This window comes from Tursiops truncatus, chromosome 13 (assembly GCF_011762595.2).
Source record: "Tursiops truncatus isolate mTurTru1 chromosome 13, mTurTru1.mat.Y, whole genome shotgun sequence".
NCBI lineage: Eukaryota > Metazoa > Chordata > Mammalia > Artiodactyla > Delphinidae > Tursiops > Tursiops truncatus.
The window spans coordinates 49280582-49296765 of NC_047046.1; the positions used below are offsets into that span (position 1 = coordinate 49280582).

At 38.4% G+C, this 16184-nt stretch overlaps 1 protein-coding gene across 7 annotated transcripts in view; it reads left to right on the forward strand.

Annotated features, from left to right (window-relative positions):
• The window catches only part of DTNA (dystrobrevin alpha), a 279329-nt gene that overhangs the window by 205111 nt on the left and 58034 nt on the right, over window positions 1–16184 (forward strand). For all 7 annotated transcript variants that reach the window (XM_073790646.1, XM_073790647.1, XM_073790648.1 and 4 more), the window contains exons 7-11: window positions 2039–2193; window positions 4952–5057; window positions 7650–7816; window positions 10650–10774; window positions 15243–15326. In XM_073790646.1, coding sequence (XP_073646747.1) covers window positions 2039–2193; window positions 4952–5057; window positions 7650–7816; window positions 10650–10774; window positions 15243–15326 — 637 coding nt within the window. The remainder of the gene's footprint in view (window positions 1–2038; window positions 2194–4951; window positions 5058–7649; window positions 7817–10649; window positions 10775–15242; window positions 15327–16184) is intronic.

A 16184-nucleotide genomic window follows, 5' to 3' on the forward strand; every position in this document is an offset into this window, starting at 1 on the left:
TAATTTAGACTATGATTTAGAACCTTATAGAACAGTCCTATTGGAGAGGCAAAGTCTAAACATACAAGGTAAATGGCAGAAAAGTGTGATATAAAATTAATAATAAAAACAGATAACATTTCTGTACCATATATAGGTGCCAAGTATGCATCTGTGTGCTTTTCATCTAGTAACTAGCTTAATCCTTGAAACACCCTCTATATTATATAGATACACATATATGTGTATATATATGTGTGTATATATATGAGTGTGTGTGTATATATATATATATATATATATATATATATATATATATATATATATAAAACAGAGGGCCCAAGATTAAGGTACAAACACATACCATGTTGAGAGCTTCCTCAGAGTCCCCTCATTTCCTTTTGAAAACCTGAGTGGTCATTAACAGCCACTTCCCTTTAATCCCAGGGACTGAGCCCTAGTTTGGCTGTTGCTTAGTAGAACTTTATCAGTACAAATGAATTTAATATTAGCTTCAAGTTTGTGAAAGGTCACTGTTGATACCCCTTCTGCTTTTACTCTAGTTAGTGATGTTGTTTAAATTATTTCAGTGGGAGATTTGAAAAGCCTAAGCTACTTTTCAAAATGTGCCCTGGCCTAGAAAATCCAAATCTAGAAGTTCAGCAGGATGGCCAAATGACAGTTAACCACCCGGCCCCCAAACAAACAGCATGGCAGCTTTAATGAGAAAGTACACTTACCTCTTCAAGGTTTCTTGTTCCTCCTTTTGATTGGAATTCTTGAGTTTCTATATGTGGAATTATACAAGAGTTTTGTTTTTGGTTTTTGGGGGTTTTTTTGCTGTTGGCAACTTCTTTTTTTGACTAGTTATAATGAAACATGAGAGATGAAATTCACTAAGTAAACAATATTGTGAAAGTGAATGAGAACAACATTAATTTTTGTTGCTCATGTAGAATTGCTGTAGCTTCATAATTGATTAACTATTTTAAACACAATAGAAACCCTTTGTAAGTGGACTATTTAAAGAAAATGAGAGCCAATTCACATCCTCAAAACATAATCCAAAAAAAGCCTATAATATGCTTAACATCCGGCTGCGGTGTAAAACAATGCCCCCAGATTACATTTTGACCTTGAAAAATTAAGTCCAAAATGAGCAGAGGTAGCATATTGACTTTACAACAGTTTATCCCAGCAGCTGTGCTGGCCTAGTTACAATCTAGCATGGTGACAAACCATATAATAGCCAACCCTTTCCTTCCAGTAGTGATCTCCACAGAGGAAATATAGAGTACCTGGGGAAATTATGCCGGTAATATTCATTAAGTGCCCACAGTGGCAGAAACTGAAGGAAAGAGGCTCAGTGAAACCAGTGGCTCTGCTGAGAATAATCTGGAACCCTGACTTTACCTCACTGATCGTCGGCAAGGCCAGGCTTCCTCTCGACTGCATGAGGCAAAAGACCCTTCCCCATAAATCAATTGCCTTCCACCCAGAACACTGTGATTTATAGGAAGTTTTCTGCTTCTGTGGGAAGTTAATCAAGTGTTTTCATTGCATCCTTATCCCCATTATGTCTTTCATTTTTCAATATCTTAAACCAAAACCCAAACGTTTTAGTGACAATATAGATGGGTAAATAGCTCACTTGCTAGATACACACACACCCTAACATTGTCGTAATATTTTCATTGTGTATTTCAAAAGAGGTAAGCGTATTTCTCACATGTACAAAAATTCCTCCCGTCGAATTATATATGAGTTGATAATTGACCTCAAACTAAAAATGTGATGTTCTCTGTCTTATCAAAATATGCTAATTTTATCCAAATTACTAGTTAATGCTGTTTGCCAGAATCATCGACAGAAAGACACCAGAGGAAACACCATGCCAGGAATATCTCAGCATAAAAACTAGTTTTCATATTATTCTTTCATAATAAATTAAATATTTAGTTTCTGCCACGTTTTTTGTTATTTGCAGTAGATATATTGAACTAAAACAGTGGGGAATCTTTATGTGATGAATAAAGATCTTTCCTTTTCCATCCATCAGATATTTTCTCAATGATTTCTGACTCCAGTGGGGTGATGGTTTATGGACGATACGATCAGTTCCTGCGGGAAGTTCTCAAACTACCCACAGCAGTGTTTGAAGGGCCTTCATTTGGTTACACAGAACAGTCAGCTAGATCCTGTTTCTCTCAACAGGTAGGAGAAAACTTGTTTAAGGAAGTGTCTCTCAGTGGCTGCTCTCCTGTGTGTCACTCCGAGTCACTACTTCTTCATGGTAACTTGTAGTGTATCTTCCAGCTTCTGACAAATGACCTCTGAGTCAGTAACTGAACTCAACACATTTGGATAATCATAATAGGTGGTGTTTCCTGACCATGAACCAGGCATCCTGCTAAGTTCTTTATTTGCATTGTCTAATTTAACCCCTACAGCAACGCTATACCCTCGGAAACATTATTACCACCACACTATCAAAAGGGTTGAATTGTTACTCAGCCTCACATGAAGCATGAGTCTGACCCAGCACCCAGCTTCACCAACGTTTAGCAAAGGAGACAAGAAAGGAATCACAGCACATGCCCCATGCCATCTGGGAGGCCCTAAATCTTCCACTACATTGGGGCTCAGAGCAACATGTTTTAACTGGGGGTGGTACAAGTCAGCCAAGGGAAGCTGCTTAGTTTGGGGGACTCTCCGTGTTTATATCTCTCCAGTCATGTGGAAAATCTACGTGTCTAGAACTATTCTTCAGCACAGCATAGTGGAGATTTAGAAATCCATAAACTGAAGATTTCTTTACAATTTTTAAAAATCCGAACTAACCAAGTATGTCCTCTAAAAGGATCCGTTAAATAAGAAATCAGTACTTAGCAGCCACCGAAAAGCTGCATTTATCTCCAGCTAGTAAACCTCATCTGTCTGTTTACTTGGTGATCTAAGAGGTCAAAGGTGGTGCCTTGGGCATCCCCGTAGGTCATGGATTTATATAGAATTATAAATGTATCCATACACTCAATAAGAGAAGGGATGGCTTGATACTTTAAGTATCAAACTCTACTGCCGCTGGGCGGGGCGGGAGGGGGGGGCGGTGAGGAGGATGGATTCTCACCCAGGAAGCCTTTCTGGCCTTTCCCACGCCCTCACCCCCAGGCTGGCTTAGATACCTGGCCTCTGTCCCCAGCTAAAGCATACTCCTCTTTGGAGTTCCCTTTCCCTTTCGAGTTGGTGACCTCAGAATGGATCCATTCACCTAAGCCTCCTTCTATACAACTTCTTCACCCAGAACTTCTCATCAATCACCAAGTCCTACTGATTTCACCTTCCAGAATTTTCTCAGATCTCTCTCCTCATCATCCTCGATTGCCTGGCCTATTGCATTAAACCCCAAACTGATCTCTCTGCCCCTGGATTTACTTGTTTGTTTGTACATTTGTTGATTTTAGGTAGTGCGTTGTAGAATCCTCAGGAAATATACTAATGCCTCAGAATATTTCTCATTAAAAGTCAGCCAGAATAATAGGACTTTTTTAATCTAATAGAATTTATCTATTCAAAAAAATTTATAGGATGTTGCCATTGCTCAAAATTCCTTTTGAAATATCCTAGAGACTGCCCATTATATAATCTTTTATATACCCTCAATGATGAGAAATTTATGTATGTGGAAATCATAGTAGCATTTCTTGACTTCCAGTAGTGATTTTTAGCCAGTATGATGAATGGTCAAAATAGATAAAATCATGTAAAGTACAAAAAGAGGCAACACTAATAAAAATAATAAGACCAGTTTATTTTTGTGCTTCATAAACTGGCTATAGCAGCAGTTCGAATGATGAAATTCCAAAATTGCTTTAATTGCTTCATTGCAAAGCCGCCCCAAGTGATTGGTTTGAAACACAGTGTTATTTTAGACATATGAATTGTAGTAGCTTTTGAAAAACTACTGTCTCATTACTTATACTTTACATAATTTATCTTTTAATTATAATGCTAATAACAACCCTATAAAAAGCTTATTTAGTATTATGAGGTAAAGCTAAAACTGTAAATATCTGCCAATAAGAAAACATTAATAGAAGGGTACCAAGACAGTTGTTTTGTGAATTACAAGGACAAGTGTAAGGTTTAAGCCTTGAAAAGGCACTGTAGCTCTTCAGGGCTGATTTCTTATCTAAAAATATCAAACTATCCCATCCACCTTGATATTCTAATTCAAAAATTTAAATAAAGTAGTGATTTTTGCATGTAAATTTTTTGTCATTCATACTATGAAAATATCATATATTAATATAACTTCTTATTTTTTTCATTTTGAAAGAAACTTATAGATAAAATACATTTCTTTTCTGCATCAGAAAAGCCCAGGATAATGACACAGAATCCGACTGAACTGTAAGAAAAGATACATAAAGAAAGTAGAGAAGAGAATTTTTTTTTAATTTAGAGTGTTCTTTTCTAACAGGGAAGGATAGCTCCCTCCGAACAGGATTCACTCCTAATCTTGTATAGCAGAACCATTCACATTAACCACAAAATATTTAGTCCTTATGGAAGTTGAGGAGCTTTGAAAGGGAAGCTGTTCTACAAATTTAGAAGACTGATACGGAAATTGTCGAGTGTGCTGTGATGTACTATTGGGTAAAATTTTATGGAGAATGTCTACTCTCCATCTTTCCTCACCATTTTCATACTGTCCCTCATGTATGAAAATGATCCCCTCAGAATTGTTTTATTCCTTGTGATAATATTGACTCAGCCTCAGTGGAGATAATCCAGCCTTATGTAGGCTTAAATATAAAAAGCAATTAATGTTTTAAATTCAGAACTAGTTTCAAGCTGTTTATTTATTAGAGGTTAATTGAATGTCTTGTTTCTTCTATCTCAAATGATATTTACATAGCAGGTAAGTTAAGATTATTCTTGATTCTAAATTTTTATGGGTTTTTTGATGCAGAAAAAAGTCACCTTAAATGGTTTCTTGGACACACTCATGTCAGATCCTCCCCCGCAGTGCCTGGTCTGGCTGCCCCTTCTGCATCGACTGGCGAATGTAGAAAACGGTGAGTAGTTACTACTGAGACAATTTTTTTAGCCTTTTTTTTAAATTGAAGTATAATTGATTTAAAATGTTGCATTAGTTTCATGTGTACAGCAAAGTGATTAAGTTATATATATATATATATATATATATATGTGTAAAATAAAATATATATTATTTTCCCTTATAGGTTATTACAAAATATTGAGTATAATTCCCTGTGGTATACAGTAGGTCCTTGATGGTTATCTATTTTAAATATGGGAATGTGTATATGTTAATATACATATAAATAACATATATGTATATGTTAATCCCAAACTCCTAAGGCAGTTTTTTTCATTACCGAAATTAGGCCATCAAATCTACAATTATTAAGCCAAGGTCATTGTTTTAGGGAGGTCTGTTTAGTAGTTCTGAATTTTAATAGAACTAACCTGTCTCCCTCATCAGTAAGGCCTTATAAGTGAACTGCACAATTAGGACTGTCCGTTCTAAAAATTTATTAAATCTCACAGTCTGCCTCTCAGTTACAAATCAGGTGTGGCTTAAAAACTTACTGTAGGGCTTTCCTGGTGGCGCAGTGGTTGAGAGTCCGCCTGCCGATGCAGAGGACACAGGTTCGTGCCCCAGTCCGGGAAGATCCCACATGCCGCGGAGCGGCTGGGCCCGTGAGCCATGGCCGCTGAGCCTGCGCGTCCGGAGCCTGTGCTCCGCAACGGGAGAGGCCACAACAGTGAGAGGCCCGTGTATCGCAAAAAAAAAAAAAAAAAACTTACTGTAATGGAAAGAGAACCTCAGTAAGGAATGTGACATTTTCTAGTATTTGTTTTAGGTATGAACTTCTACTCTTGGTATACCTGGCATTAACTATTTCTTCCTAGGCACTCCATCAGGAATAGGTGGAGGAGATAGAAAAAAGTTGGATGGTTGCACCTTGCTAGTCTTTAGTCATATGCTCCGAATTGTAAGCTTTCAGTGGTTGTAGTTATGTAAAAGAAATGAGTAATGTAACTTTCGTCATGTGCTTTTGTTTTTATAAAAGCAAGTATTTCTATGTTAAAAGTAATTACTCTTGGCATATCCAAACTTAAATATAAAATACAGTTCAGAGCAAGGTTTAAAGAAATTTAAACATGGAACAATCCATTGCCTCCATCTGATCTTTAGATGTTCTTATTTACTGTTTAATCTAACTCTGGGAATTCTCTAGCCTTAAATAGAAAATAATTTATCTCCTATCTCTTACTATAATCTTAACTTCCACACATATCTTTAATATACATTGGGGTTAAAGTTAGCTTATTTTAAATTCCCATTTAGAACATCTGGCATCTGCCCTAATTATCTCCCTTAGTTAAAGTTATAAATCTATCCTGTTCTGCTCATGGAGAAGATTTAAAGAATGAACTTACTAGTTTCTCTGTAAGCACTACCAGTCACAGATTTTTTTTTTATGCTACTTATTCATCTGCTAGAGCAAAGAGCAATCAAGGTCCAGATCATGCACGATGAGTTCATATTACTGTTTTGCAGTTTAAGAACTAGTCATTTTCCAATTATAAACTTGTCATTTCATGGCTTCTCTCTCAGCATTTCCTGTTGCAGGAAATGAGTTCCTTAGGCCCTGTCCCAGAACAGTTGTCCCTAGATTCAAGTCTCACTTCAGCCTTTCCCAGGAGGCAGAAAAAGGGAATATGATGCTGGTTCAGAAGACAGTGTGTTCAAAACTGGTTATGTCTTTGTTTTTACAATTTACTTTTCATCTTGATTTATTTTTATTTGCAATATTTTCCCTGGCTGCTTAGCCAGAGAAAAAGTTTACCAAAAGCATGAGTTGTTCTTATTGTTGTTGATATCTTTAGCTCATAACATGCAGTTACTTGGATTCAAATCTCAAATATTTTACCTTGCCTGCTTTATAATTCAAATTTTCTGCCAAAGGAAGTTGTGTCTCTTGAGCTATCTGACTTAGAACTGTATTCAGACAACTTATTCATCTCTTTGGGCCCTATCCATCTGCCTCTCGGGAAATTAAAAAAAAAATCTGTTAAACAAAAGCAGTGTCACTCATTAAATAAGCCCATTAGCTACTCCATTTTTTAAAAAGTAACTCAATTCTCCCATCCAGTTTTTCTACTCTTCTTCCATTTGCCTTTCTTTCTTCTTCCTCTCCTCTTCCATTTCTCTCATATTTGCTCTCAACCCACTGGGCAATCAGCTGTGTTCATCCGTTGTGCTTCTGAGTCTTCCGTGAGCTGTGCTGATCTCCTGGAGACAGAGAGCATTTGGGGGAAAGGCGAGCCAGTTTGGGTAATTTATAGTCTCGTAGTATAAGGGACGGGAGTAAGAAGAGCAAATGGAATTACAGAGATTTGCCCTTAAAAGAACCCCTATCCTCCATCCCCTTCTGTTTCTCCCACCTCCACACACATGCTGGAAAAGGGTAGTGAGAGTCTAGGAATAAACTTATTGCTTCTCTCGGTGAAAACTGACGATCATCGGAAATCATGGCGCACAGCAGAAAAATGCAATTCTTGTCGGACTGTATTTTTCCTTCTTCTGGCTCATACTTTTGTTTTCTTGTTTTTTTCTTCATTAACTTGCCCCTCAGTCTTCCATCCAGTTGAGTGTTCGTACTGCCACAGTGAGAGTATGATGGGATTTCGCTACCGATGCCAACAGTGTCACAATTACCAGCTCTGTCAGGACTGCTTCTGGAGGGGACATGCCGGTGGTTCCCATAGCAACCAGCACCAAATGAAAGAGTACACGTCCTGGGTAAGGCAAGGTCCAGGCAATACTTACAGTTGGATGTGTGAGTGTCGTCCAGAATACAAGGGAACGGCAAGCATGGTGACTGAATCAAGCGACACGCTTACCTTCTCCTCTCACATTCCCTCCTTCCCCTCCCACTCCCCACCTTACTGGGACCTCTTACTTATTGTGTCTGAACCCAGTGTAGCTTCCTAAGGCTTAAAATATAGGAAGACTCAAATGATATTACTTCTTGGAATACAGATAATTCAGTATCGATTTAGGTAACAGCCAAACAGCAAGCACCTTCTGGAACATAATCTCATTTTCACAGTAAGTTAAGGTTCTTTTCAAGTTTGGGGGTGGTTTGTGGGAATCGCCTAAAAATTATTGTTAGTTAGATTCTGGAGTTGTCTTAACTGCATGACTGGAACATGAAGGAAAGACCTGCGAGCGTGTGGGCTTAAGGATGCTGTTTCATTCTACTTTTTTAGAGGAGGGGGAGATATTAGAAAATCATCTTTTCATGAGTACTGCAAGTGACTAACTTGCTGGAGGTGATCTGTGATACTGACCTGCTAAAGGTGACCTGTCCATGTGATGAAAATGTTCTCAGGAGCACATGGCCCTGAGTCTATGGGAGGAATTTGACCCCGTGAGCTTGCTGTTCAGGTGGTTTACAGTCTGCTGACCTCTGTCTCAGTTCAACTCAAAGACCAGATCCAGTGATGTTGTTCTGGTGCTTCTGTGAAAGTATTGCTCTATGTACAGATTCTTTTTCGTGGAATGTGCCATCAGTCCTGCCAACTCCTCTTGGAATAGTTGTATCACAAGAAAATGCAGACTTTTTAAAAGCATTTTTTCTATATTTTAATGTGTCTCAAATCAACCTATAGTCTTTACTTAAAAGAGTAACTCATTTTATTTTTACAACGGTCTTCAGATATGCATTTTAATTGAAGTATAGTTTATTTACAATGTTGTGTTAGTTTCAGGTATACAGCAAAGTGATTGTTATACATATATGTATAATACACATAATATATTTATTCTTTTTCAGATTCTTTCCCATATAGGTTATTACAAAATATTGAGTATAGTTCCCTGTGCTATACAGTACGTCTTTGTTGTTTATCTATTTTATATATAGTAGTGTGTATATGTTAATCCCAAATTCTTAATTTATCCCTCCCTGCCCACCTTTCCCCTTTGGTAACAATAGTTTATTTTCTATGTCTGTGAGTGTGTTTCTGTTTTGTAAATAAGTTCATTTGTATCATTTTTTGTAGGTTCCACATAGAATTGATATCATATGATATTTGTCTTTCTCTGTCTGACTTACTTCACTTAGTATGATAATCCCCAGGTCCATCCATGTTACTGCAAATGGCATTATTTCATTCTTTATGGCTGAGTAGTGAGAATATACATTTTAAATCAGAGTGTTCTTTCTAGGAATTATTATTGGGAACTGATATTCAGTGCAAATATATTAATTGTTTAGCACGTGTCAGATTCTGAGTTCAAGTAAGAGTTCTTCACTAAGGCATTGTATACTGAGGGCTTGATGCCAGTTCAAATGCCACCCATCACTACTGGCTATATCACATGCTGAGAATAGATATACTAGGACAGATCATGAAATACAATTTCGTATAGAACGCTGGAGGAAATACTTTCTATTTTCTTATTGTCAGCGTCTTACCAATTTTCAAATATGTTCTATTCCAAGTCCTAGAGGGTTGGTGATTATAGACTAATCATTTGTAATTGTTGTTTTATGTAAAGTCAGATAAGGAGCCTTTTCTTAGGGGTTTTGAACTCTGCAATTATATGGCAGGACAATGTCTTTACAGAGTAGGATCAGACTCCTCACGAGGACAAAGGAGCCCCAATGTTTATGGGGTGAAGAGCTGTTGTTACTGCTGTTTTAAGTGTTCTAAGAATTAAACCTCCTAGCAAAAGCCAAAGAGGGACTTCTTGGACAATGTTCCCATTACTTAGCTTTTAAAAATGAGGACAAAAGTCACTTCGTTATGTTGCCAGTTATGGACTCTGTGTGTCAAAGAAAGTGACAAAATGAGAAATCGCTTCTCACAGAAAGGAAAAATTGGGGTAAAGATTTATTATATGTGGTAGGCTATTTTTGATCATCTTGGCTGTGAAATTTTAAAATAAACATTCCACTGGTCCAAATGAAAAAGAGGTAGCATGATGCTCTGGAAAGAACATAAATTCTAGAGACTCAGATTGAAGTTCCACTTTTCCTTCTAACCGGATGTATCCAGCCGCACCTGAAACATCTTGCCCCTGGATTCCCGCAAAACCTCCTACCCATCTCCTTACTTCCATTCCTATCCCCTCTCAAACCTTTTTCTGTTCTTAAAGAGAAGCAGTCCTTCTAAAATCAGGTCACCTCTGAGATTTAACCTGTTCATTGTCTCCCTCTGCCTTTGAGATAAAGACCACAGTCTTGGACGCGGCATATAAGACTTCAGTGGTCTCCCTCCTGCTTTCCTCTCCAGAACTTCCTCCATCTGGAATTACCTTCCAGTCCCCTGAGTTTTGTCAGAAGGACCCCTGCTGTTCATTAAGTCCCAGCTCAGATGTCCTGAGCACAATGACTGCTTCCATTTATCACAGCATTTGCTGACACTGTGCAGCCCGAGGCAGTTACCCTGATGGCTAATTCCAAGCATTCTGGTCCCAGCAAAGAGAAAAATCCTTGACTTAGAGTAGATTATCAAAGAAGATTTCCTGAATGAATGAATGGATATCTACTATGAAAACAAATCATCTGATGAAATGTTACATAAATGTTGATGGTTATCACTTGAACCTTTCTTCTTCCTTCCAGAAATCACCCGCTAAGAAGCTCACCAATGCATTAAGCAAGTCTCTGAGCTGTGCTTCCAGCCGTGAACCTTTGCACCCCATGTTCCCTGACCAGCCTGAGAAACCACTCAACTTGGCCCACATCGTGTGAGTATCTCTACCCGCCAGACTGAGGGACAGCTTTCTTCACTGATGCGTGTGCAGATCCATACAAAGACAATTAATTTCCTATTAGTTGTCAGGGACCAAGTTTTAAATTTTATTGTCTTAAAAAAAAAGAGTGAAAGTCATGTTATTATAATTTTTTTCATGGAGAGGTATATAGTACTTCTGCCCAGATGTACAAGTATGCCCCACTGTGTAATTTACCTTGAAGTGGAAAATATTCAAAAATTTTATAATTGTAAAATAACGATGTTATTGGAGTTTGCACAATTGGACGTTAATAATCAACGGAATTACCGTGGTCAGGAAATTTTAAAGCACGCCGTACCTTAATGTCTTGTGTGCTTTGAGTCCCAAATAGAGAAGCCCTCTGTTTCCTTTCTCTGCACAGCCAGTCATCTTAAAGATGCCAGCAAGCCTAGGAATCATTGCTGTTGCTGTTGTTTTATCCCAAGTTATATAACTTTAGAAGAATCATGGCCTGTGCAAGGGAGGGTTGAAGAAGGGGTATTGGAGGGGAAGTTCATCCAAAGTATGTGTGAGTTTGGGGGGCAAAGGGAATTGGCCCAAGGAACGGTGCTACCACCCACCCCTTCCACTTCCCAAAAGCCTCATGTCGGGGGGCCTCTCTCAGGCCTGGCTGGCTCAGAAAACAGAGGAGGCTTAGGTAGAAGAAAGTATTTCTTTCTTGGGTGTTATCTTGGGCTCAGAAGAAGAAAGAAGTTCATTACCTACTTTGGGGCACAGTTACGAGTTACGTAGTCACAAGTGTCTCAGGAAGCCTCTAGAACAGGCTTTCCCCCTCCTTCTGAACTGCCTTTCATCGTGCACACTTCAGCACTACCACGTGCACTGCAGGGCCTGTGTTTGCCTGTTGACCTCGAGAGGTTGGCTGATGGGACACATGGGTGTTAGGAATCCACCAAAGCAAGGTTCACGCTTCAGGCGGATGAGAACATAACCCATTAGAGGCACTGTGGTGCATCTCAGAGCCTTAGGAAAGCAGCCACTCTTTCCCCTAATGGACATAAACAGATCCCATCAAACCACTGTGCTGCAGCACGTCTGTGGACTTTGTATAAATCCCACAGGGCTTTGTTTGGTTTACTCTGGGTGTGTGCTGAGGGTTCATTGCCCCCAGCAATCCACACAAGTCTGGAAGCATCCACAAAGTAATGTAAACTGATCCTGTAGAATGTGGTTGACTTATTTTTGGAAATTTTGCTCCCAAAAATAAGCCTTAAAGTAAACCAGGGGTAAAGAAATCTGGGAAGTGTCCCAAAGGACCAATCACCTGCAGAAAGCGAGCTCATACGAGCTGTTCTCCTGAAGTCTTGACTTACTTCCCCATAGCCAGGGACGATCACTTAGTTGCTTGTGAATGAACAAAACATAAGTGAGAGTAGGTCTGGGCTCTCTGAGCTTGGCCACGGAGTGACTGTCTACCAGCCCCCTTAGGGGCTGGTAGAACCCCTTAGGGGTTCCCCCCCAAGAGAACAGCGTTCAATCCGAGATGATGGGTGTGGGGAAGGTAGGGAGAGGATGGGGGTAAACAGCCTGGCTCTAAGAGCTTTGCAGCAAAACGGAGTTAGGATGGGGCCTCACACTTGGAGACAGAATTAAGAAGCAAGGCCAGGGAATTCCCTGGTGGTGCAGTGGTTAAGAATCCATCTGCCAATGCAGGGAACATGGGTTTGAGCCCTGGTCCAGGAAGATCCCACCTGCTGTGGAGCAAATAAACAGCCAAAAATAACTAAATTTTAAAAAAAAATGAGAAAGAAGTGAAGCCATGCCACACAACTTGGGTTCCGTGGAGAGTTTCAGGATTCCCCCAAAATTCTACACGAAATGTGCCTTTTTCTGCTAAAAGTTCCATGTTTAACCAGATTCTTAAAATAGTCCTTGAATCAAAACACTGATCTGTACTCACGGATAATATATTTTTCCAGGGCGAATGTCAGTTTTAAAAGACAAATTATACAAAATATTTAATTGTTGAAATAACACGCAAGAAATTCCGGATGCAGAGTGGCCAATCTCTATTAGAACAGATTTTTTACTAATTTTTAGCTTTAGACATTTTTCTATTTGTTATTCTGATGTTATTGCCCTGAACAGATATTTATGTTCCTTTTTTTTCTTTTTTTTTGGATGGGGATATCTAAGACTTCTAATCTTAAAGTATGCTGTTCATTTAGCTATTCTAAATTATCATAGGCACATAAAAGCCACTTAAGTAGTGGCATTTTGGTGTTTTGGCATTTGTTCTTAGCTATTACATTGCTTGTAAATGTTACCATGATTAACTGTCTCTATTCTATTCAATTTTTTGCTGCCAAAAGGGATACTTGGTAAGTCAATAGTCTTTAGTGTGCTTATAAAGACTTATAAGTGGTTATGAGACACAAAACAGGTGAGAGATATGAGGCTAGCTTAAAACTAATTCTGCCTTTAAGCTGAGCGCTTTCAGTTTATGAAAAGAATGCCAATTTTATAAAAATGTCCTTTGCAGACATCTTGTCCAGAAAGAAAACTTTGCACTAGGCCTCTGTGAACTTATCTTCTGGAGCTATTTCTTTTTCCTAAGACTAAATATGTTTAAAATTCCCAATGTGACCTATTTATTAGATGAGGTACCTTGCCATTTGATTGTGGAGGAAATAGGTCCCTTTGAAAACTGCTCTTTGGTGCCAAGGTTAGCCATTCTGTGTCCCAAGTTCAACATTTTTGTGATGAACGTTAAATGTGAAGCCATTTACTAAGGAACTGCAATTTCAGCTTTGGGGTGACCAGGTTCAATAGAGTAAATTTACCAGACTAGTTAAAAAGCATTCCAAATCCACTTGTTTTCTCATTTCCTAGAGAGAGAGCAAGAGGAGAATATTAATAAAAAGACAAAAGAAAACCAGAAATGTTGTCAAGTTGATTTTTTTCCACTTTTTTCAAAGTTAAAATGAAGATATTTCATTCTGCCCACTGTTTTAAAATCTGATACACCTAACTTTTCAAAATTCACAGAACAATTTGTTTAAAATTAGCATCCTTCTTATAAAGTGAAAGTGTCCTGCTCAAAGCAGAATTAGCTTTAAACTAGTCTCATGTATCACGCATATCCTAGATAAGTAATATAAAACACTAAGCTAGTTTTCAGAACTTCGGCTAATATGTTCAGAGTAGATTAAATACTGAACCTGCTATTTTGACCTCACCCAACAAAGAATGTGTCTTTAAAAAATCTGAGAAATCAGTTTAGCATTAGGTTCTGAGAACCAAAAGTGTCAATGAATTTTTGCATGTAGTGCTGACATTTCATAACCTGCCTTGCATCATGTCCATTCCCATAAATACATTGGAACAAACAAGTCTACCTTTTTCTCTTCATTGTAGAATCCAAACTAACTCTGGTTTCCTAAGATAAAAATTAAACCTTTACAACTTTTTGCTCTTAGTCAAGTTGACACAAATAGATTCTATAGGCTACTGTATTCATGTTTCGTCTTCAAAAAATTCTGTACTGTCAGACTCACATATAGAATTAGAGTGAAACTAAAATTTCCTGACTCAGAACGCTGCCCTGCCCCATCACCCATCTTCTGAACTCTAAATTCCACCTCATTGTACCGCGGAACATCTTACAGTGAACCTAAAATAAGACTAAAAACAGCTTGGAGATGAGATGGGGATCTTAGCGCTATCATTTTACCTGAACTAAGACATCAGTTATAGGAATGAAAATTGAGACAGTGGAGGACAGACATGATGCAGTTGGTGTTTAAGGTTGTGGACAATTCCAGGGAATATTGAACCCTATTTTCCTTCTCTAATCATATGAAAAAAAGTGAAGTTTTTGGGATGCCTTGCACTATATGTCCTATCCTATAGATCATCCAGATAACAGAAAGTCAGTAAATCCCTGTGGTGCTTAATTGTGTCTTCACTTAGAGCAAAGAGCGAAGAAGGCATGATACGATTTTGCAGCTGGGTCCTTACAGGCCCAGGTATCCTGGAAGAGGGCCATCGTCATGGGGAACACAGGAAGTTTCCAAAGCCTCAGGAATCTTCCTCTTTCCAAGAGGATGTAGATTCTGATTGTCATCAAGTTTTCTGAGCTTCTCTCTTGAGAAGTTAGTAGGCTGCCTCAAAATCCTCATTCTATCTGAGAATATGACTCAATGAATCACCAAGGCTCAAAGCTCATGAATAAACATTCCTGTGGTTTCTGGAGATCTTCCCCGCAATGCTTAAACAGACATTCTATCTTCTCAAGGAAATGTAACTTCCCAAAACACTTCAAGAATTGAATTGGAAAATGTAAAGTTCTGCGTTGATCCTGGGTAAGATAAGAACTCTGATCTTACCAACTCCTTTCCTTGAGAGATCGTATCGTTGTCAACTTGTGACTTTTATTTAACTTTCCATCCATTTTCCATTTAACTGTACTTTGTTTTAGGCCGCCCAGACCTGTAACCAGCATGAATGACAGCATGTTTTCCCACTCTGTCCCCTCCTCAGGAAGTCCTTTTATTACCAGGAGGTAAGTTCCAACCCTATTATAAAATAAACCTTTGGTAATGAGCCTTGATTTTGTGGCAAGAAAAATATTCTCCTTTAAGCCAAATGTAGAAGATTACTGTTAGAAACTAGTTTGTAAATATCTGTCACAAGTTGTTAATTTCATTCATTTGGATGTGTTTGAAGAGGGCTAGGATGGCTTTGGGAATGAATGTCACTTCTGGAAACTTGCATTTACAATCTATCCACAGTAAGAATGCAGGGTATATTTAAGTTTTACTGCTGACACACATGCATTCTGGCTCATTGAGAAAGTCACTTTTATAGCACTTGGAATGGCCCATTTAAGCCGGGGAATTGGAATTTCAAGATGCAACGGGGAATTACGATGGACATTCTGAAACATCTCGTAATATAAAGCTCCAGATATAAAAGAATCTTCTTCTTAGTGAACTCTAGAGTTCCTGAGGCTAGAGGCTCAAGATCAAATTTGGAAATATAGTTTCTACATAAGTAATTCATGGATAAGGACAAGAAATTTTAAAAAAAGAGGGTGGATGCATGTCTCATCTTTTTGCACAAAGATCCACTGCCCTGTAAGGAAACAGGTGAAGCAGATACTTCTCCTAAAACTAGCACAATGAACAGGCAGGGGTCAAGAGGTACGCCAAGTCATTTGATCAAATATCACAAATAAAGCACCAGAGAATTATTTTAAGGAATACATGGAGAAGGCTCACAGGAAGGCAGAAACAAAGGTAAGGACAATTGGAGTGAGTAATGGAATGTAAGATTTCAAATGCCTTTCAGTAGGAAACAAATGGCCTCATGTTTCAAAAACAAACATCATCAATCTTTTCCCCGAAGAGTTGCTGAGGTA